At 38.9% G+C, this 24,934-nt stretch overlaps 1 protein-coding gene across 8 annotated transcripts in view; it reads left to right on the top strand.

Annotated features, from left to right (window-relative positions):
- Nucleotides 1-24,934, top strand: part of LOC134320690 (mucin-3B) — a 140,309-nt gene that overhangs the window by 110,240 nt on the left and 5,135 nt on the right. For all 8 annotated transcript variants that reach the window (XM_063002227.1, XM_063002223.1, XM_063002226.1 and 5 more), the window contains 13 exons: nt 1,331-1,497; nt 8,710-8,872; nt 8,970-9,157; nt 9,347-9,497; nt 12,849-13,031; nt 13,208-13,345; nt 13,461-13,655; nt 15,155-15,404; nt 16,056-16,174; nt 18,305-18,431; nt 20,399-20,604; nt 21,270-21,470; nt 24,182-24,310. In XM_063002227.1, coding sequence (XP_062858297.1) covers nt 1,331-1,497; nt 8,710-8,872; nt 8,970-9,157; nt 9,347-9,497; nt 12,849-13,031; nt 13,208-13,345; nt 13,461-13,655; nt 15,155-15,404; nt 16,056-16,174; nt 18,305-18,431; nt 20,399-20,604; nt 21,270-21,470; nt 24,182-24,310 — 2,217 coding nt within the window. The remainder of the gene's footprint in view (nt 1-1,330; nt 1,498-8,709; nt 8,873-8,969; nt 9,158-9,346; nt 9,498-12,848; nt 13,032-13,207; nt 13,346-13,460; nt 13,656-15,154; nt 15,405-16,055; nt 16,175-18,304; nt 18,432-20,398; nt 20,605-21,269; nt 21,471-24,181; nt 24,311-24,934) is intronic.

The following is a 24,934-nucleotide window of genomic DNA, read 5'->3' as shown; positions in this document are numbered from 1 at the left end:
TGGTCAAATGTTTATGGTCACCAGCATTCAGTGAGGCAACATAGTGGTGCAGCAGGTTGTGTTGGCACTGAAAATTTTTGCTTCTAGGTACTGACAGTATGTAGCTTGCAGTGTTTTTTGTTACATCTGTGCAAGATTCACTGATCTATCAAATTTGTTTTCCTTATTCCTACAATCTTCAATTAAAGATGCCATGTTCATGTGTTTGTCTGGATAAAGTGGTTACTAATAACTAAAGATAAATAAATTAATTAAACTGCACAGGCAATTAACATGAAAGTTACTGGAGATTATGGTGGAGAGTAGAAGATTGGAACGAGTGGACTCCTTATATTTGGGACGAACAGAATCAATTACTGCAGAAGGTGTTTGTGAAGTCAAGAATGCCAATGGACATGGCAGGGAACGTTTAAACAGACAAGAATATGGAAAACAGGTCAATTAACACCATCACCAAGCTAAGATTGATGAAAGCCTTGGTCTGGCCAGTTGCCACATATGGATGTAAAGCCTTGGTCTGGCCAGTTGCCACATATGGATGTAAAGCCTGGACACTAAGGAAAATTGAGAAGAACATAAAAAAACTGCTGAAAATCTCATGGAAGAAGAAGATGACCACTGAAAAAGTTTACAAGATGGCCAGAACAGAAAAGGAGCTACTAAACCACATTAAGTCCCACAATTTACATTTGTTTGGGCATGTGATGAAGCATCCACATCACAACATTAAAGGCAGTGTTATGGCAGGACTTGTGGAAAGACTCAAAAGACAAGAAAGACCAAGAATATGCCAATTCTAAGACCGACATGTAGGTTTCAGATTAGCCATTAATGTAGAATATAGAGCCTTTTGTAGCTACTTCTTTGTTTACCCTTTTGTTCTTTCACAACAATGTGTTTCTAATAGGCACCTCCCTAATCAGATTATAGGCAGGACAGTCATTAGCACATAGTTTAGAGTTGAGTTGTTTTTGCTGCTTTTGCAGAACGCAGTAATGATCAGAGACCATAAGGCAGCTATTGTTTTACCAGTATGTTGCCAGTAGCAACAGTAAGTGGCCGGTGATCCAGACCAGACAAACCAGGTGAAACTATAGAAGCTCTCGAGCTATAGAAAGAGAGAGCAAGAGGGGTCAATGGGAGTCTTTCCCTCTCCAAATTTAAACGAAGGACCAAGCACTAGCCTAAGAGGCACCTTGAACAAAGTTTAAACAGCTGCTCAGCCTGGACCAGAATGAAGTGTTGTTAGTGCCAGGCTTTGATTCAGGTGTTTAAAACGTTAGAGGATATTTCCCAATGTGTCTGGAACTTTTCGTTTGTGTTTCATCAGGACTGCATGGAGGAGATTAACCTCTTCAGTGAGAATAAGAGCCACCTTAAGCAGTTGGGGGAGCAGCTGCTGTTAGCCAGTGACCGTGCCAAAGAGGCCAAGATCCACAACGCATTGCAAGATGTCAATGACCGTTGGCAGCACCTGTTTGAGCATATTGAGACCAGGTGAGAAAAACAGGCACTATTGGAGAACAAGTGTGTTTTAGTCTTTTTAATATTCTCATCAGAAACAAGCGTATCTAAAGCAACATTTCATTGTTTTTGACTTTTTCCTTCCCCTTTAGAGTCCATGCTTTACTGAGATACTTAAGCAGGGCATGAAATTAAATGTACAACATTATAGTTATAAATCTGTCACTGTGCACAATAGGTGAAAAGTCAACTGCTCTCTAACACTAAGCTTGTGGTAACCATATCTTTAAAAATAGGTAACAGGAAAATAAAGAACATTAAACATAATAAACAAGCTCAAAGCTAACAACGCTAAAAGTTTTACATTTATTTCGCGTAGTCAAAAAATGTAATGTTGTGTACTTAAAATCAAAGATTTTTGCAACTGTAACCAAATGATTTTAACATTTAAGGAAATACATTTAATTTATGAATATTTTTAAATAATATTTAAAAGTATTTAAAACGTCGCTCAGGTGGCACAGTGGTAAAATACGCTAGCACACCAGAGCTGTGTTTTCAAATACATCGTATCGAATCTCAGCTCTGCCATACAGCTGGGCCAGAGCCGTAGATAGAGAGAGTTGCGACACTCCTTGATCTCGCCGCCACGCGGTCACGTGGTTCATGTAACCCTCCAATAGTTCCAAACAAACCCGGCGCTGTCATGTTCTCATATGGGACAGGCAGCAGTGAGTGAAATATTAAACAGTAAATAATAAACATTTGTACAATTTCTGGGTATTTTCAACTGCCTTTACATTTACTGCATCTGCTTTAATGTCAATTTGGTATATAAAGTGGAGAATTGATGTTTATAATGACTTAATAGGTCGTTCTTGTTAACACAGTACATTATATTAGCATACATTACATAATGCGATATCATTAAGTAGTTTAAACAGTTTTTGATGTTTTGTTTTTTACATAAACTAATCTCCCTTCACTTTCCTGAGGATTCATAATAATAATCATTTTGGTTAAACACTAAGCCATGTGGCTGGATTCATAAGGTTTACCTGCACTGAATGAACAGGTTCATAAATACACTACCGTACCTGTAACATTATAGTGCATGTACATGACATAGCATTCATTCATCTATTTCATGAGTAAGTAATAATTTATTCCTACATGTAATACATGAATTAATTCATAATTAATATGCACTAGTTCATTTTGTCTAATGTATGTGGTGGACAAGGTACACAAACCATGTAGTTGAGTTGAAGTAGAGATATCCAAGGTAACATATTACTCCAGTAAAAGTAGTAGTAAAAGTAAAAATACCTCCACTAAAGTACTAAACTAAATTTACCTTCAAATGTACTTAAGTATGAAAGTAAAAGTAGCATGATTTATTATGGCTCTGATGTTTTATTATCATTTCTGTAACAAGACTCTTGATTAATCAACTTTTAATTAATCAATTTTAGGTGAAAAGACTCGTGTCAATAATTTAGCTTAGCTGACTAAGCTAAATTCAGTTATACCTATTAATTAAGATAAACATGTAACATTTAGTGCTGAGCAAATGCTAAACAATAACAGTATTAAGTATATTAATGACATCAAATTCATTATTTTGTTTAAAACAAAGCAACAAACAGCTAAAAATGTTTGATAAGTAGTGGAAATGAATGGGGCTCTATGGGATGTTTGGAACTATACAGAGCTCCACAACCCGGAAGCTGCGCAGAAAATATGTCCCGCCCCCTTTCCAACGGTTCCCTATGGGAGTGTCGCCACTCTGTTCTCTCTACCGCTCTGAGCTGGGCTGGGAAGCTACATGAACAACGATTGGCTGTTGTTTGTAGGGTGGAAAAAGCCGGACCGGGTTCCTCATAGCTGATTCAATTATGACCTCTGCTGGCTGATTGATGGCGCCTGTGCAGAGTTTCTTACCCACCAAATGAATAATCTAAGTTGGTTTATGCATAAAGTTCTTGAGAGTGCCCGGTCATATTTGTACCCTACACACATTTTTTTAATTTTAAATAAAATTAATATTATTGGTATCAACCTGTATTTCCAGTTTTACTTTCTAAATAAATTAAATTATTAATAAAATGTATTTGTTTATTTGAATGATATCGTTTTCCATAGTCATTAATTATCTACGCAAATTAAAGCTGAATCCGGGCCTTTATTTAAGGTAAAATATCAGTGCTTAAAGAATCAATTCTTTCAATTTAGCTTAGCAACTACTTTGGCTACATTTACAGTAGTGCTGGGCGGTATGACCAAACATTTGTAGCACAGTGTTTTTTAAGATTCTGACGGTTTCACGGTATGTTTTATTTTGTATGACTGGAACTTTTTATATGTCTGTGGCTGATTTTACTGTCACAACGACATAGAAAATAAAAAAAAGTATATAATGTATATAATGTAAAACATACCTGGAATGAGTATTATAAGCTTTGCTTGGCCCCATAAAATGACACAATATATGATTGAAACAGTACGCATGAAACTTATATTTAAGTATTGTATAACCCTTAGCTCTCACAGGTCTGTTTTGAAAAGTGGACGTATTTTCACCCCGTTAAGACATACCTGGATTCCACTGTTTTAATTATAACTCTGAAAGCTTCTTTCTCGACTGTGTATAGACGAATATGCTATGATTTGCTGCCTATTGAAGCCTACAGCTGTTGTATTAACTGTGCTACGGTATGGCTGTATATAAAATCCATACGGTATGAGGAATCAAACATGGTATACCGAATGTACCATCATACAACTCAGCCCTAATTGGCAGTGTGGATGGGAACCTTTATTCAAATAATAATTGTGGCTTCTGATTTTTACTTCAACCAGTGGGAACCCTTCCAGAATCCACCTCAATTAAATTAGCCCCAGTCTGTAACTGAGTAACCAGTGGAGTCAGATGAAACTTCTGTTCATTGTGGATGACCACCTGTAGCCACACTGGCTCTTTGTGTATTAGTCTTCCCAACCCTGCTTCACAGAAAAGAGTGGTTTGTACTTTTACCAGCATTCATCAGAATTTGACATGAAGATAATTGGATTTTGCACCTCTTGTCCACAAGAGTTTAAAGATTAATAATTCTTTTTTAGATTTTTAATACTTTATGCCCCAGTATTGACTTTTTTACCCACTGTAATGTCTATCTATTTAGCATAAAAATGCCTTTAATACTCTTTAATACTTCCACATTTTTTTCTTAATGTGAAAGTTTGGACACCTCTGGTTCAAATTCATATTATTTTTTATGTAAAAATAAGTTACCAGATTCTTAACTGTAAGAAAAAGGTTAGGTTCACAGTGGGTCTGGTTTCCAACCCAGACATGACGCCAATCCTTGGCATGAAATTCCATGATATGCCAATCATGTTTGTGTGTAAATGCCCAACTGGCTGATTGCAATACTGGGGATTCAGTCACTGGATCCTATTGGTATAAGGCTGGCATAATTTACGGCTGTGCCACTGGCGCACCCACATTTAATTTAATCTTGCAAAAAAAAATGTAAAAAATGCAGAAAAATGTTTTATTTAAGTTTGTTTTTTCCACTGAGGGAATGTAATCTTTTGTATAAGACTCTAGCAAATGGTTTGTTTTGCTTTATCATTCTTAATTTGCTTGCTGTTCTAGGTTCTGTGCAGCCATACCTGTAAGCTTCTGTGTGTTATTAGATGTCAGGTTCATTTAACACAAATAGCAGACTCAGTGAGGCTTAAGTAAACAAATTGTATTTCCTAAATCCATGACGTGGACGGAGACAGCCAGATGGTGCTAGTAGTTGAGACAGGAGGATTTAGCCAACCTTGAGTTGCTTTGGACACTCTGGCTTTGCCATATGGCGGTTAGGATGTCAATCCTCGTCACACGTGCAACCTCAATCTTTTGTATGTGTGTTTATGTGGGCCTTGGGAAAGAGGAGGAGTGCTCTATGATTTCACATTAGCTGTATGACACAATGGGGTCAGGTGGACTGGACAGTGTAGACTCCGCTGTGTAGTAGTCCCAAAAGGGATGTACAGTCAAGAGGCTGTTGAAGTAAATCTCATTAATAATGAGAGGTGTGGCTTTTGACTGTTGCAAACTGAAATAATCCCCATGAAGCACCCAGCAGCTATCAGCACCCAGTAACTATGTTTAACATCTATGTTAGTGGAAGTCATTAGGGCAGTGGTTGTTCAGTGGTTATGGTATTGGATTAGTAATCCAAAGGTTGCTGGTCCAAGGCTGCCAGGTTGCCAGTGATGGGCTCTTGAGCAAGGCTTCTAATCCTTAATTGCTTGTATTGTGTATTGCCTCAACTGTAAGTTTGCTTTGAATAAATGTTATGGGATCACTTAAAAACTTGGTGTTTAGATAATTAAACCGATTTTAATCCGGAATCTTCAGGCTATACTTGGCAACCTTAATCAGAACAGGAGTTTATGTTATTCTGAGAGTAGAGTAAATATCTGAAGGGCAGGAGTACAAAAACTTGAAGTTTGTGACCTTTTGGTAAGCTAGATATTTTACTTTATTTCCTAATTACTTTTGTAGCATGCAGATTATGGCAGATTACTGTTTTTTTTTCACCCCGAACCAAGTCACGCCAAATCAGAGCCCTGACCTAAATCCGAAAACTGTGGCTGGACCTTAAAATAGCATTTGACTGTGCACCATTATTTTTGACTAAACTCGACCAATTCTGCCAACAAAAATGGGCAAATATTCCCCAATCTGGGTGTGCAAAGATGGTGTGGACAGATTCAAACATACTGATGGCTGTTATTAAAACAAAAAGTGGCTCTACACAGTACTAAATCGAAGGACTGATCATTTTTGAAAATTTGCCCTGCCACAAAGCAAAAATGGTTCAGGAATGGTTTGAGGAGCACAACAATGAAGTCAAGTCAAGTGAAATTTATTTATATTTATATAGAGCTTTTTAATCTAGGACCAACAGACCAAAAACCCCTATTGAGCAAGCCGAGGGCGATAGTGGCAAGGAAAAACTCCCTTATAATTACAGGGTGAAACCTTGAAAGGAACCAGACTCAGCAGGGACCCATCCTCCTTGGGTGGCCTGGAGGATACTTTAAATAAACAGGATTTACACAAATCATACAAACACAAAATTAAATTGAACTGAAAGTCATAACTGGCAAAAAATAATTGGAGTTCTTCATTATTTAGTCCAGTCTGTTGTAAGTTCTGGACATTTTTGGTGCAAACATGCCAGGTTCCCATTCCATCTAGTAGGAGCAGCATTGTTGGCACTGCAGTCTCTAATTGCAGTCTTTAACCTCGAGAGGGTGAATAGGTTTCCATCAGAACCACCTCGGGGTAAAACAACAGAAGATGTAGTTACAATGTGAAATCGTTAAGAATCAAATGTCTTTACAGACAGTAGCTTTAGACTCCGGCACACCTAATTATTACAGCATATGTTGACTTGGCCTCCAAATTCCCCAAATCTCAGTCCAATCGACCATCTGTGGGATATGCTGGACAAACAAGAGTTTAAGGATCTGCTGTTAACATCTTGGTGCCAGATACCACAGCACACCTTCAGGGGTCCATGCCTTGACGGGTCAGGGCTGTTTTGGCAGCAAAAGGGGGACCAACACAATATTAGGTAGGTGGTCATAATGTTATGCCTGATCGGTGTATTGTTTGCATTTTAAGGCATACTACATTATTGTATTGTAACATTTTTTTTGTACTTTTCAATATAAAAAGACACAAACTGAAGGTACCACAGTAGAGGAAAGGTTAATTTTGGTCTTGTAATTTTTGAAATCGTAAGAGACGTGTATTTATTTATTTATATGTATGATGCAGTTTCACTCAAGTAAAATTCAAAATCTAACTTTTGAACCGCATGAACTGTTGTGTTCTGTGTCTGAAATGAAGCGTAACTATGGTTACTTGTTTGAGCGGTCGCGTGTTGCCATGGAGCAATTTGAGGAATGGGTAGACTCCTTGGGCTTCACAGGCGAGATCAAAGCTTTTAGGAGGATGAGGGAAAGGAGAGGCATGGTTGAAGTTCCATTTACCCCACACCAAGAAGCTTGTACAGTAAAGCCCCTTTACCATTGAACGGTGCCATACAGTACAATACACATTCAAATCCAGAACTATCCAAACCCGTACCATACCTGTGCTATTGTCTGTTTATGTGCTATTGCATAAGGGTACTTGTGAAAGTAGGAGGTGTTTGCTGAAGGTGAGACTGTGACTGTATTATCCACCAGAAACTGAGAGCAAATTTGATAGTAGTTGAAACAACAGGACGATTTTTGGATTGCCCCACTGCAGTTGTTTGATGCTCTTTTATGCACTTTTATGAGTCTAGATTTCAGGCTATAAGACAAAAAGTGACTGTTTCAAATGGGGCTGGCCACCTTCTTAGTAATCACTCACTCACTGTCTTAATCGCTTATCCAATCAGGGTTGCGGGGGGGGGGGGGGGGGTGCTGGAGCCTATCCCAGCTTTTCAGTGGGCGCAAGGCACACACTAAAGGTACCACCGCAGTAACAAGAATGTCCTGTAATTTCTGAAAATGTATGAGATGTGCATTTATTTATTTATTTATTTATTCAGTAAACATGGTTAATGCTGTTGATTAATTAGGTTATGATGCAGTTCCACTCAAGTACAATTTAAAATTACCCTATAATTTACTAAATGTACCCTATAATGTAATTTACCCTGTGTACTTAATGTATCCTATAGTACATTCAGTAGGGCTGCTCTAGCCTAGTGGTTAAGGTACTCGACCAATAATCAGAAAGTCGGTGGTTCAAACACCACTTGCCACTGTTGGGCTCTTGAGCATGGCCCTTAACCCTCAATTGCTTAGAATGTGAGTCGCTTTAGATAAAATGAATATAGTACATTTAGTCAAGGTGAGGTTAGACACTTATGGTGGACCAAAGAGCCTGACTAGCATTTAATCCAGGACCAACAGACCAAAAACCCCTACTGAGCAAGCCGAGGGCGACAGTGGCAAGGAAAAACTCCCTTAAAGTTACAGGAAGAAACCTTGAGAGGAACCAGACTCAGCAGGGACCCATCCTCTTTTGGGTGGCCTGGAGGATACTTTAAATAAATAAGATTTACACAGATCATACAAATACAAAATGAAATTGAACTGAAAGTTATAACTAGCAAAAAATTGGAGTTCTTCAAAGACTTTGCTTGTACACGTGTGTTACCTTTAGCTTTCTCTGTTCAGGGTAAAGAAGCTGAAGGAGACTCAGACTGCTGTGCAGCAGTTAGATAAGAACATGATTAACTTGCGAATCTGGCTGTCCCGCATCGAGGCTGAATTGACCAAACCTATACACTACAGCATCTGCAATGGAGATGAGATCCAGAAGCGACTGAAAGAGCAGCAGGCAAGCACTAATCATCAAATAAAAACACTTAAAAATTATGCTTACGTATAAAGTTGAATTCCAAAACGTGTCTGTTTGGACGTGTGTTTGTGATCAGGAGCTGCAGAAGGATATCGAGCAGCACACTGAAGGTGTGACATCTGTCCTCACACTCTGTGAAATGTTGCTTCATGATGAGGACACATGCAGCAGTGACCGTGAAAATGATTCCATTCAGCTGACCACTCATAGCCTGGACCGGCGCTGGAGAAACATCTGCTCCCTGTCTCTGGAGAGAAAGATCAGGTAGGACCTAAACTTTTAGATTTTAATAATTATTCTTTTCATATTAGCTATAGATTATCTATCCATTGTTTATCATATTCTATACATGTAGATGGATCCATTGTTTATACACATTTTCACAATTGGTGTGTATATACAAACCTATATTTTCTACATAATAATAACATTGTGAACAATCTTTCTCCTCAGGATTGATGAGACATGGCGGCTGTGGTGTAAGTTTCAGGACGACTATGAACGCTTTGAAGACTGGCTGAATCAAACCGAGCACACTGCTGCTCAACCTGAGCCATCTGATCTCTCCTACACTTTTGCCAAGGACGAGCTCAAAAGATTCGAGGTATGTTTCAATCCCATTGTTGCGTTCGTACAAGATAAGCAATCAACAGATGGACTTCTGGATAAACCATGAAAGCTATTACAAAACAGTAGTAGCCTATAGGTTAGAGATGTGGGCTATCAATGGAAAGCCACTGTCGAGTCCTTGAGCAAGGCTTTTGACCCTCTCGGCTTCAGGGGTGTTGTACAATGGCAGACCCTGTGCTCTGACCCCAGCTTCCAAACGAGCTGTGATATGTGGTATTCTCTTTATTTCGATACAATACCAATACCAGTTGTATTGTGATGTATTACTTTTGATTTCAATAGTACTAATAATTTCAATATTTACCAGGGACATTAATACAATAACCGAGCTAACTCAATGTAATGAGTTATGCCTAAAACTGAAATTCTAATGATAGCATGTTAAATGTCAGTCAAATCACATTTACAGCTGAATGGAAATTCTAAATGTCAAATCTGATTTAATACCAAAGTTTTTATGCCACCATTAGTCTCTGCCGGACACTTTTCCATTACATTTAGAATTCCACAGTGAGCCATTACAAGCTTTTATCACACCACTGTTAAATTGTTCAGAACTGACAGATCAGAATTAGTTTTAAAGAGCAATAACAGGTGAACCTTTGGTATTTAATTCTGTGCTATATTGTTTTTATAGTAACAAATAATGACAAAGTTTGTCAGTTATCTTCATTCCAGTAAAAAAAGTGCTAAGCTGAGGAGCCAATTTGTTTAATTGTGTAGGTCTCTTAAAGTAAACTTCAAAATGTTTAGGACATGCAGATATTGATTTGTGCTGGGGGTTTTTTTATATGCATTTTCTCCCCATTTTCCTCCTGATTTAGCGCACTCAATTTGTCTTTCGCTTCTGAGGGATACCTGATTGCATCTGAGGAGAGCACGTCGCTGTACATGCCTCTTCCGACACGTGTACAGCCCTCCTCTTCTCGCCCCTGCATTTTGCACAGGCGTCTCTTCCGCCAATCAGGGTCCTTACACAGCGTATGAAGACCCACCCACCCACACATAGTCCGGCCCCCACCCTGCAGATACAGTGGCCAATAAGTATCTGCTGCAGGCACTGCCAATTATACCCACCAGATGGTGCCCAGCCGACCAGTGGCAACACCAAATTTTGAACAGGGGAGTTCAGAGTCTCGGTGCTGGTGTGCTAGCGGAATATCCCGCTGCACCACCTGGGTGCCGATTTGTGCTGGTTAACAAATGCTGGCTGTAATTCCTGCGGTGTTTGGAATCAGTTCCCAGCCACTTTACTCCAATACAGCTGTGACCCGGCATTAAGCCCTGGCTTTCAGATAAACTTACAACAAGTTAATGAAATTTAAATAATAACCTCAATTATAGATCCTTTGAATCATCCACTGGGACAGATGGCTAATTTGGTAACTTTTTTTGGATGGGGTCACTTTTTGTATGGCATTTCTTTTCAGTTCATTTTACTCAATACTGTATTTGTATTGATACAGCTGGTTGTGTATTATTTACACACCTTTGGCCAACAACTGACAACTTTCTTTCATTTACACTATATGGACAAAAGTATTTGGACACCCCTTTTAATTCTGAAATTCATGTGGTTCAACCACAACAGTTGCTAAGGTGTAATAAATCAGTTATATATAGGAATTTATATGCTTCCAACTTTGAAGCAATGGTTTATGAAAGGCCCTTTCCTGTTCCAGCATGTCTGTGCCCCTGTCCCACTGGCCTGCACAGAGCCCTACTGAACAGCTTTAGAATGAAATAGAACATCAATTAAGGCTTTCTTAACATTAACATTTACAAGACATCATTCAAAGTTTTGTGAGAAGCTTTTTCAGAAGAGTGGCTGTGTTATAGCTGAAAATGTCACATAAAGGTCACTCTATTTTTATTAATTCATGTATACTAACCGCTGCATATTAAGATGCATAATAACAGTTTGTTTCATAATAATTAGGGCTGTCCCGATCACATTTTTTTGTTCTCGTTCCCGATCCCGATCATTAATTTTGATCCCGATCCGATACTGAGTCTCAAACCGATACTTGTATTTTCTAGATATTGTCTAGATAAGAACTAGATAATACTGTTCACACAGTGCACACTTCAAGTACATTACAGTTATTCAAATTAATCCAATGTATATGTTTAACAACTGAATAGCTCTGCAGTGCTGTAGGAAAAAAATTGCCTGCATCCAAGCTATTGCTTAATGTTCTTTTATTTTTACAAAATAAAAGTAAACAAACTTAGTGCAGCATTGTAGTAGTAAAACTAGAACACTCAAAATGAGTGAGATAATTACAGTTTCACTTTGAACTTTACATTCAAAGAACATAATTCTGTTTAATGCAGTGATACACTAAAAATGAACAGAAATCTCCACTCACAAGTGGTGTAGCAGCTTAAAAATAAAATGGAAATATAAAAAAAAAACCAAATAAGTTACTTAACAGCATTACAGTAAAACCTGAATACCAAAATAAAATGGAAAGTCACTCTTTTGTTATGAAGGAAAGCCAGTTCTTAAAGTGCTTGTATTGTGACAATGGTTTGATGGACGTTTCTATGCGAAGTGAGTGTGTTTTGACCCTTTGGGGCTTCCATAGTGCATGGAATAGCGTGCTTGGCTCTAGCTGTTTGCTATTCGGTACCGTAACAGAAGAAGTTAATAAAGTAAATGTACCGTGTATTTATTTCTTTATTAAGCAAGTGCATCACGCCGACGCTCGGTTACATAACTAAGCCAATCAGAGTGCCCGATACTGAGATGTCGTTCAGTCTTGTAACACGTAAACTCGTAAAAGCTGTATGTTATGGTCCTGAAGTTTTCATACTCGGATTAACAGTTATTGTTTTGTAAACCGGAGTGATCCTTGACTCACACACCATATAAATAGTAAAATTCTACAGTAATGAACGCAGCTCTGCTCCTACCGCCTCGTGAAACGCTCGCATTGCAGACATTACACTTCGCTGTTGGACTCGTTTCACTTTCCAATTTAAAGTATTTCCACACAGCGGACATGCTGACCTAAAACAAAAGATCGGGATTACGATCGGCATTAGTAAAGCCGATACCGATCAGTTAAAAATTGCCTTGATCGGCCCCGATTCCGATCTTTGAGATCGGATCGGGACATCCCTAATAATAATAGATATTATTTTACATTTAGTATTATATTTGTCACATTTTTACTTTTTTAATGAACCATTAACTCAGTGTATTTGTGTATACTATCTAGCCTCGGAAGTGCTCCGTTATACCAAACCTGTTTACTGATATTCTTGTACTAATTAATGTGCATTTGGAACTTATCGTAGTACATTGTTTTTTTTTAAGGCATTCCAGAGAGACGTACACGATAAGCTAACCCAGCTAGAGAATATTAATAACCAGTACAGAAGATTGGCTCGTGAAAACCTCACTGATTCAGCGAAGGAGCTCCGGACCAAGGTGCACTGCAGCAACGAGCGCTGGGACCATTTAAACAAGAGAGTGGCAGCCATACTTAGTCAACTGAAGGTAAGTCTGTGGGATAAGTGAGATCATATGACTTTATTACCTGGCCATTTAGTGGTGTTAAGTATAAAGAATTGCTTTCTTGGCAATTAATGTCAATGGCTTTTCTGAGGTTGAAAAATCTCTTGATGGTAAATGGGTTGCTGTATGGGAATGCTTAATAGAGACTTATCTTGCAGCACTTTGTAGCTCAGAGAGAGGAGTTTGAGAGTACAAGGGAGAGCCTGATGTTCTGGCTAACTAAAATGGAACTGCAGCTTACCAATGTGGAGCATTTATCAGAGGGTGATGTCCATCACAAGCTCAGCAAGCTCCAAGTGAGTATTTACTTCTAGAGAATTTAATCACACATTAGGCTAAAACATAAATTACTCCTATACTGCATTATACAGCTGTAAATATTTTACAAGTGATTACTCTTTGTGTTTATAGGGTCTTAAAAAGGAAATCACTCAGAACACGAATAAGATAGACGCTCTGCTTGTGTTTGGCGACGATCTGATCCAGAAAAGCACTCCACTGGATGCAGCATCAATAGAGGGCGAGCTGCAGGAACTGCACTCGTACTGCCAGAAAGTGTTCAGCCGAGTGGGCTGCTTCCACCAGCGCCTTACCAGCTCTCAGTCTGTACGTTACACTCTAATATATTGATCTTCATTTACCTTAACTTACACTATATGGACAAAAATACTGGGACATAAAGACATGCTGAAAAGCTTGGTTTAAAGAAACTCCACTGGCTTGAAATGGAATTGATGGAACGACCAGTGGAAATGAACTGGAACATTAATTGAGGCTTTTTTGACTAACCTCATTGTCCAGCCATACAAATGCTCTTTTAACTAATTGGGCACAAATTCCCCCAGACATACTTCAAAGTCTTGTGTGAAGCCTTATTAGAAGGCTGGCTGTTGTTATAGCTAAAAATATCACACACAGGTCACTCTATTTTAATACCATTTGTTTTTAAAATGGGATACCCAGCAAGCTCATGGGCAGGTGTTGTAAATGATTGTATTTAGTATTCCAGGATAGGCTGCATATCCATCATGACCCTTATCAAATAAGCAGTTATTAAAGCCAAGTCTTTCTATATGACTGTTCTGAAGCCAGTTTGCCAAACACAAGCATATGTGGCCAAACTTTGAACTCTACATTTTTAAAAACTTAAAAATAGTATTGTTGTATTTTCTGACATCTTGAGTTTCTGTATGTATATAGAATAGGGTAGTTAGTGCCCCTTCTGCTATGTGCTGCCCAGTGAAACCAGAGACGTTGGCTGGTTTCAAGTTGGAAACTGTCAAGGAGACTCGAGATATGAGGGGGAGGGGAAAATTAGCAATAACTTATCAATAGAATTAGTCAAAAATGCTACATTTTACAGTATTTATTTATTTATTTATTTATTTATTTTATTTTATTTTATTTTTTCCCCTTTTTTCTCCCCCTTTAGCGCATCCAATTGTTCAATTTGCATCGTGCTTCCTCTGTCTATGCCAAACCCTGCCCTGACAGAGGAGATCGAAGCTAACCCATATCCCCTCCGAAACATGAGCAGCAGCCAGATTCATCTTTGTCACCCACACATTGATGAGTTTGGCGCCACCTAGTGTTGCATGCAGAGAGACACATCCTAAGGGCACTCTCCCTCATCTCTTGTGCAAGCGCCTCTAAACAGCCGGCAGAGAACGTAATCGCATTCTGACAGAGAGAGACCCACATCCGGTTCTTTGTCCCACCCCCCCATATGAGCAACCGGCCAATCGTTGCCCATACAGCCACTCAGCTTCGAACCGGTGAAGCAAAGCTGGATTCGATACCACGTACTCAGAATCCAGCCCTGGTTGCAGCGCGTCTTTTTACCGCTGTGCCACCTGAGCGGCCATTTTACAGTATTGACAAGACAGGAACTTAAACAGAAAACATGTAGTTCTTATTTACCATAGCTAAGTTACTCTAGTTTTCCAAAAACATTCTGTTACTTCAGTGGAAAAGCACTTGGGCTGGTTGTGGTCCACATTTTTTTTCCATCTTTTACAGAACCTGATTAAAGACCAGATTGTTTATTTTGAAAATTCATCTTACTGAGAGCTGCCAGAATGTAAAGCCAACTTTATTTTTTACAGGAGAATCCAGATATCTCTATCAGTGATGATTCTGCAGTGATGGAAACATCTGATGTAACAGAACTGAGCCAGGAAAAATTATCCAGTCAGGCCACCACGTCCCTCTTGGTTCCTCCACAGGAATTCTCAGGCCGGGAGACCCCGCTCAGCGTCGAATCTATCCCTCTGGAATGGGACCACACTGGGGATGTGGGTGGTTCTTCCTCACATGATGAGGATGATGATGCCAGCTTCTTCAGCAGTGCTACAGGTAAGCTTCTTCACATAGGCTAAAACCATCTTCTACTTTTAGGTGTAGTCACAGAGAGCCCTAAGGCATTTCTAAACATTACACGGCGGTCTTCGAATATGACCTTGGGTAGGCATGAGCACCTTTGGTTGTATGTTTAACTGGGCATGCCATGCACTCCCTATTTCTTCCCTTTGTTCTCCACATTCTGATCATTGGCTTCTCTTCAGCTCCTTTGCTGCTCCCCCTTTCTATACTGTTTTGGTATTCCCTCCGACCCTCACCTGTCTTTCTTTCTGTCATGAATCAAAGCTTCTTCCTATCCTCCCCTGGCCCAGCTGGCTCAGTACTCGGAGCATAAAAACTTTGACTCAGTGTAAAGAAGGAAGGGGGGGCTGAGAGTTCTCTTGCTCATCAGAGAGAAAGGAGGAGAGGGCATGGAGAGGTTAGACTCTCCCCTCTTACACAGCCGACTCACTATAACCGCATGTCCTTCCAGTCCACAGCTGCTGCATGGCACAGTGCAGATACTTGTGCTGAGATAACGCGGACAATACTAACACATTTTCATCTCGGGAATGAAGAGCTAGTACACCTACAGCATGTATTATTGTTTTCCATTGGGTTCATGAATTCTTTTTTTAACCTTTCTGTCTCACCTCTCGTACTCAGTTCCAGGACGGGATGTGTTGGCGGGTCAGAACTGGCACTCCCAGGCTGCAGCAGAGGGGGTCACCTTTAACTTGCAGCCCAGACCTGCAGATGCCAGCACACCCTATAAACAAGGCTATGTAAGAACACACATACAAAATGTGGGCATGTTTAGTATTGCTTTATTAGAAGCAAAAACTACATATGTACATATGAATAGAGTGGCAGTGGTAGCTCAGTGGTTAAGGTACTAAACTACTAATCAGGAGGTTGCTGATTCAAGCCCCACCACTGCCAGGTTGTCACTGTTGGGCTCTTAAGCAAGGCCCCTAACCCTTAATTTATTGAACTGTATTTGGGCACAATTAAGTCACTTTGGATAAAAACATCTGCTAAATGCCATAAATGTAAATTAACCTGTAGTGTAAATGAATCTGCTGACAGATCCAAAACCATAGTTTAATACCACAGCACATTAATAGACGTTTAATTTTAATATACATTACATTCATGTTAGCTATTTAAATTTTATTTTAGCAAAATAATTGCCATTATGATGGATGTTATTATTATGTTAGAAAGTGGAACAGGACTTACATTACTTTATTATTTTAGTATTTATGGGCATGTTTGCAAGGCAAATTCTTCACAAGAATTAAAATGTATAATCATATGAATCATAATGAATGATTTATTATGAATGTCTGTGCTAATGATGAGTGTAACTACAAAAAAGCACACACAGAGGCAAAAGCACAAAACAGTAGTAATTATTGCTCCATCTTAATTAAAAGTAACAATAATAAGATGTCATGAGTGTCATTTAGTGCCAAAAGATGTTTTGCAACATGTTGGTGCAGAATGTCATAAATGTGTCTGTAATTAAACAGATAATTTTCTCTCTTGTATTAAGCAATTACCTGTTCTGCTTTCAAGAATTCATGTTCTCTTCAGATGTAGATGTAGCTCGTGATGCTCCTGCAATTCAGGCTCCTACTTTTAATTTAATAAATACATTATTTAAACTAAGTAATTTTGAGATGCTTGAAGGCAATAGTTGTGTTTGGAACTGTGTACTACATATTGCATACTGCACTCAATATATACTGTATACTGCATACTTTACTTAATATATACTGTATACTGCATACTGCACTCAGTATATACTGTATACTACACTCAGTATATACTGTATACTTTATAATGCACTCAGTATATACTGTATACTGCATACTGCACTCAGTATATACTGTATACTTTATAATGCACTCAGTATATACTGTATACTACACTCAGTATATACTGTATACTTTATAATGCACTCAGTATATACTGTATACTACACTCAGTATATACTGTATACTTTATAATACACTCAGTATATACTGTATACTGCATACTACACTCAGTATATACTGTATACTTTATAATACACTCAGTATATACTGTATACTGCATACTACACTCAGTATATACTGTATACTTTATAATGCACTCAGTATATACTGTATATTGCATACTACACTCAGTATGTACTGTATACTTTATATTGCACTCAGTATATACTGTATACTACACTCAGTATATACTGTATACTTTATAATACACTCAGTATATACTGTATACTGCATACTACACTCAGTATATACTGTATACTTTATAATACACTCAGTATATACTGTATACTGCATACTGCACTCAGTATATACTGTATACTGCATACTGCACTCAGTATATACTGTATACTTTATAATGCACTCAGTATATACTGTATACTGCATACTTCACTCAGTATGTACTGTATGCTTTATAATGCACTCAGTATATACTGTATACTGCACCCAGTATATACTGTAAACTACGTATTGCACTCAGTATATACTGCATACTGCATAATACACTTAGTATAAACTGCATACTGCACTTAGTATATACTGTATACTGCATACTACACTTAGTATATACTGTATACTACATACTGCACTCAGTATAAACTAATTGTTCTGCTGAATGATTTTCAGTACATCAGTAATACTGACAGTATAATGGCATGGTATTATGTTTGGTGCAGGTATAGCAACATATGTGATACAGATTGTAACTGTAACTACACAGTACACCTTCATGGTAAGAGGATGATAAAATGGCAAATGAGTTTAGATAAACTGTAGGTGTACCTTGTAAAGAAAGAACAGCTATTTAGCATTTATCTGAATATCCTATTTGCAGACCATTTGCTTAATTGTGGCTCTCTGTGTAACCTGGTATAGGTTGAACTCATGTCCGAGTGCAGTAGCAGCATTAGGAGTGTAAAAAGGGTCTCTCTGTTTCTGAATGATGATGAACAGTTGGATGACCAAGGTCTCACTGGCCTTGCAGCTTCAGATCACCAGACAGGTAAGTCACTTTCCCCAAATCCACATTAAATTCAAAACCTATTTGCATACTTGTTCTTCACAATTCAGTTACTCATGATGATGTTCTAGCTAGGCCAGCTAGCTGCTAAATGACATTAAACATTTGCAGTAGGTCATTGAGTAACTTTGCATTGAAAGGCTGTAATCAAGAGTTATCATGCCCGCAATTGTTCCAAACTCTAGTCAGACACCAGAGGAGTTTAATCCAAAACATGTCTTATGAACAAACCTTGCTGATTGCTTGACCAGAAAAAACAATATTGGTTGTTGAACCAATAACACTTTACAAGCTTTTATTGTTTATATTATCAACAAAATTATAAACAGCATTTGCGTCAGCATTGTCTCATTTCCTAAATGCATTTTGATGTTCTGTGTTTTGAAGCTTCCAGAAAGGGATGTTATATCAAATTTGTGCAGAACGTTTATGGTGCAAGTGCATTACAGTTTGGTCTGAAAACATCTTTTGGATCATAGTGCTTTTAGGGCCGCTCAGGTGGCGCAGCGGTAAAAACACTCACTGGAACCAGAGCTGGGATCTCGAATACATTGTATCGAATCTCAGCTCTGCCTGTCGGCTAGGCTGAGCGGCCACATGAACAACGATTGGCCTGTTGTGTAGATATGGGTGGGACTAAGCCGGATGGGGTCTCTCTCTCATGACTGGTGCAATTACGACCTCTGCTGGCTGATTGATGGCGCCTGCACAGAGATGAGAAAAGAGTGCTCTCAGGTTGTGTCTCTCCGTACACAGCGCTGAGCAGCTTTTCTTTTCAATCAGAGCAGGGATCGGCATTGGTGGAGAGGAAGCATGACGCAATCGGGCAATTGGACGCGCTAAAAGGGAGAAAAAGGGGTAGAAAATGCATAAACAAAAACATAGTGCTTTTAGGCCACAGAACTTTCTAGAAACTGCACAACACCCCAATTTGAATTGTGAATGCAACACGCTGTCTAAAATCTGGCAACTTGGTTATTTTTGGTTTAAGTGCAAATACGCTTGATTGGCCAAACTGCTGTTTAAGTAATATGCTTCCTAAACATATATTTAATCAGTACACAATTGAAATACCTGCCAATGATAAAATAAGAATTCTTAATGCCAGTTAAATAAATAATAAATATTAAAGACATGTAGGGAGCAGAAAATTCAGTATGTTTAACCTTAATTCATCCAATAAAAAATTTACGCCCATTAACAGAAATTCCAAAAAGTTACCAGAAGGCAGTATACAAATAGCTGCAGGAAGGACACACCTCCATAGATGTCATTTGTATGGATCAGCACCAATGGTCTACATATAAACATGTCTGGAGATCCCCCCATGACCCAGCCATGCTGTTTGAAAGATTGCAACAACATTTGGGTTTGGACCTGCTGGGCTGTAAAATAATAAAGGTTAAAACTGTGCATGATCAGGGCATTAGTATAAAGGTCCAAATAAACAAACTGTCAACAAAATAATATAAATTAAATAATTAAAAACAACGTAATGAAAGCATTAGTCTCAGGACTGTTTTACAGAATGTATACTATAGTTCGCCATGTAATTTATTAGTATAATTTACAAACCTTGCTCTATCAGACAGCACATAGAGCAACAAGAACTCCGCTTACCCGGCAAGCTGGAGAGCTGGAAACAAAATGCTTGAACCATTGGCCTGGCTATTAAGTATGTAGGATGTTATTTGAAACACAACAGCTCTCCTCTGCTCTGTGTGCAGGCTGACACAGCAAGTTGCATGCTGATTTATTACGTGAATGTGATTCTCTTTATGCTTTATATTAGTTTTCATATTTCATATTTTCATTCAGTTTTTTTACTTCACTGTCTACTTCTACTTTCGGCGTCTATGCTAGAACATGCATTTCACATGATATAGTGCTATAGTACTTTGGTTTAATGATACCTCAATCAATGATACCTCAATCAATATTTTCTGCAGGAGTGATCGAGCGCTGGGAGCTTCTGCAGGCGCGCACAGTCAACAAAGAGCACTGTCACAGCAGTGACCCCAAACAGCTGAGATTTGACCTTCAGAACATCACCCGTTGGCTGGCTAAAGTCACCCCTGAACTTGAGAGACTCCGAGAAGCAGAGACATCAAGTGTTAGCATCAAGATCATAGAGGACAGGGTCAAACAGCTCAAGGTATGAACACATTAAAAATAGCGCTGCTCAGGGATGTACATTATTCTCACAAAGAGACTCACAAAGCGACTGTGATAAATGAATATGTGTATTTAAATTTTATTTATTTATATAGATGAATGAATACCGACATTAACTCAGTTGTGACTCACCTTAGAGCATCATATTTAAAAATGAATCAAATGTCAAGGAAATCCCTTTGTCAAACTGAATCTTGACACTAATTTGACAACCATGTCTATTTAAATAGTAACATCTTTAGTTTTCATTGAGTTTTATAGCTTTACAGCAAAGTTAATAGACAATGATTACAATGAAAGTAATAGACTGGTTAAACTTTAAGGTGTTTCTGGTCATTAACAATCTGTGGATCTTCCATTTCAGGGGCTTTTCAGCTGAAAAAAACAGTAGTTGCCAGTAATATTCAAGGGCAAGAAGTTACATTTTATACATTCATATATGTTGGCGGTATAGCTTTACTAAAAACATTGAAGGAAGGGGCAGAATCTGTTTGATTGTTGTTGTATTATTAAATAAAAAGGGGAAAACTTAAATAAATAGGAATAAAACTACAGGTATTTAAGCAACACTTAATGTAGGGATGCCAGGCCTATCTATGGTATTTTCATGTAAATTGTTTACACTATTGTTCTCTATATCCACAGGAAATGCAGAAGGACTTTGCTTGCTATAAAACACTGATGTTGAGCCTGAATTTGGGCGGGCGGGAGTTGCAGCAAGAGGCAAGTCCAGATGTGCAGCAGCTGCAGGAAGGATTGGCAGGCATGAACCAAAGCTGGACAGATGCCTGCACAAGCCTAGAAGGGTGGGAGGACAGTCTAAGGAAATCACTTATGCACTGCCAGGTGAGTGGCTAAGATTATGCCCAAAATGTAGAGATTAGCTGTGATCCATTAGGATTTGTTAGTCTCTGTGAAGTGGGGTGAGGTTCTTATGATGTATTACTTTGGCATTTAACCTAACTACTTATTCTTCCATTCAAAAAAATGAATATTACTCCTACTAACTAATCTCATTCTATTTATTGCGTACTCTTTCTTGCATTTGAAATTCCACCTTTAGAAGCGTTCAAGGTAATTGCTGAAATCCATCCATATACAGTGTATCACAAAAGTGAGTACACCCCTCACATTTCTGCAAATATTTCATTATATCTTTTCATGGGACAACACTATAGACATGAAACTTGGATATAACTTAGAGTAGTCAGTGTACAGCTTGTATAGCAGTGTAGATTTACTGTCTTCTGAAAATAACTCAACACACAGCCATTAATGTCTAAATAGCTGGCAACATAAGTGAGTACACCCCACAGTGAACATGTCCAAATTGTGCCCAAATGTGTCGTTGTCCCTCCCTGGTGTCATGTGTCAAGGTCCCAGGTGTAAATGGGGAGCAGGGCTGTTAAATTTGGTGTTTTGGGTACAATTCTCTCATACTGGCCACTGGATATTCAACATGGCACCTCATGGCAAAGAACTCTCTGAGGATGTGATAAATAGAATTGTTGCTCTCCACAAAGATGGCCTGGGCTATAAGAAGATTGCTAACACCCTGAAACTGAGCTACAGCATGGTGGCCAAGGTCATACAGCGGTTTTCCAGGACAGGTTCCACTCGGAACAGGCTTCGCCAGGGTCGACCAAAGAAGTTGAGTCCACGTGTTCGGCGTCATATCCAGAGGTTGGCTTTAAAAAATAGACACATGAGTGCTGCCAGCATTGCTGCAGAGGTTGAAGACGTGGGAGGTCAGCCTGTCAGTGCTCAGACCATACGCCGCACACTGCATCAACTCGGTCTGCATGGTCGTCATCCCAGAAGGAAGCTGACGCACAAGAAAGCCCGCAAACAGTTTGCTGAAGACAAGCAGTCCAAGAACATGGATTACTGGAATGCCCTGTGGTCTGACGAGACCAAGATAAACTTGTTTGGCTCAGATGGTGTCCAGCATGTGTGGCGGCGCCCTGGTGAGAAGTACCAAGACAACTGTATCTTGCCTACAGTCAAGCATGGTGGTGGTAGCATCATGGTCTTGGGCTGCATGAGTGTTGCTGGCACTGGGGAGCTGCAGTTCATTGAGGGAAACATGAATTCCAACATGTACTGTGACATTCTGAAACAGAGCATGATCCCCTCCCTTCGAAAACTGGGCCTCATGGCAGTTTTCCAACAGGATAACGACCCCAAACACAACCTCCAAGATGACAACTGCCTTGCTGAGGAAGCTGAAGGTAAAGGTGATGGACTAAACCCAATTGAGCACCTGTGGCGCATCCTCAAGTGGAAGGTGGAGGAGTTCAAGGTGTCTAACATCCACCAGCTCCGTGATGTCATCATGGAGGAGTGGAAGAGGATTCCAGTAGCAACCTGTGCAGCTCTGGTGAATTCCATGCCCAGGAGGGTTAAGGCAGTGCTGGATAATAATGGTGGTCACACAAAATATTGACACTTTGGGCACAATTTGGACATGTTCACTGTGGGGTGTATTCACTTATGTTGCCAGCTATTTAGACATTAATGGCTGTGTGTTGAGTTATTTTCAGAAGACAGTAAATCTACACTGCTATACAAGTTGTACACTGACTACTCTAAGTTATATCCAAGTTTTATTTCTATAGTGTTGTCCCATGAAATGATATAATAAAATATTTGCAGAAATGTGAGGGGTGTACTCACTTTTGTGATACACTGTACATTTAAAATGTGTAAGTACATTGGCATTTCTCTTATAAAGATCAAAGCGATGTGTACAAATATAAAATTACCAATAAAAGCTATAGAGTGTATAAAAAGCTATAGAGAGAATAGAGCTGGTCTGTGCAGTTCTACCCTGGTTTCAAACACATTATGTTAAGATCTAGGTTGATATGCATAACCACAAATTCTTCCGAAATTCCTCAAAATACTCCAAACCAGGAACAAATCCATCGCAGGAACATAACAGGCTTATTTATTTCCATTTATTTCCTCCTTCCCTCCTTACCTCACTCACTGCTTCCCCCACTCACTCAGTTTAGAGTATTAGAACTGAGTTTTAGGTACAATGTTTTCTGTTCATTTCCCAGTCCTAGAAAAACACCTCCCAGAAATGTATTACAAATGTGGAACAGAGTGGAACAGGAGTAACTGCAGGAAACCCCTACAGACAAAGGGAACACATGCCAAACTCCTCACAGACACTGACCAGAAGTGAGGCCACTGTTGCTCTGGGCACCTGTTCTACCAGTTGCACCATTGATTATGTTAAAACATACTGTTTTAAGAAAAAAATAGCATGTTTTATACACCATGCTACTTGCTTTTATTTATTTTTTATTTAGTATTGCTTTTTCTGCTATTCTTATTGAGGTTAAAGTAAGTAAGAGCAGACTTTTTGGATCAGATTGTAAGACATGCTTTGTCTTGCTTTGCCTATAATGAACTTATTTAAAAGTTTGTAGTGGAGTAGTGGAGTGTCAACCACTCTAGGAGTAAATGCTTTTCTTTAATCCAGGATTAAATATGTACAGGATTTTCACATAAAACCTTTTTATATATTTAATGTTTTTTCCTTTTAGGAGTTCCATGAGACGTTGCACTCTCTCTTGTTGTGGCTGGCCCATGCCGAGAGCAGGAGATTCATCGTTAATATCCATGATCCATCTGTACAGCCCTCCGTGCTGCAGGAGCACAGAACTGCACTGCAGGTAAGACTCAGAACTTAAATAACCTTTTATCTTTTCTGTGTTTTTATTAGTGGTGGTTTTATTGCCATTTAGAACTAATCACCATTATTAGTAGTAGACAGATAAAGGAAAATATCATCCGGTACCTTTTGATATTATATCCACCATTATTACTGAGTGAAGGTAAACAAAGTCTTCTAGGCAAATACATACATACATGTTGAGAAAATGGTCTTTGCATTATATATAGCTTTAGAGCAGAAGCAAAGATTGGCCATGACACGTCTTGACTAATAGACTTTATTTAAAAAATAATAATGTTATTGTGTTTCAGTTTGTTAATCACTGTGGGGTTTTCCAAGCTCTTTTGATCTTATCAATTTATCCTCTTTTAAATCCCAATTGCTGCAGATCCAACTGTCTAAGTGTTGTTCCACATCCCCCCACCCCCCCAACTGTGTGCAATTTGTACAGAATAAGACTGATGTTTACACAAATAGCAATTGATTTATAACTGTGATTAAACTAAGATTTAACATGGTAGAAAAGCATGTAATATACGATCCACACATTATCACAGTCCTAGGAAGCTAGAAGTTTAGGATGTACATTTCCTGCTTGGGTTTCCCCCAGTACTCCAGGTTT

The sequence above is a fragment of the Trichomycterus rosablanca genome, chromosome 9 (assembly GCF_030014385.1).
Source record: "Trichomycterus rosablanca isolate fTriRos1 chromosome 9, fTriRos1.hap1, whole genome shotgun sequence".
NCBI lineage: Eukaryota > Metazoa > Chordata > Actinopteri > Siluriformes > Trichomycteridae > Trichomycterus > Trichomycterus rosablanca.
Note: the sequence above shows the minus strand (reverse complement) of the source record. Positions and strands in the feature narration are given on the sequence as shown.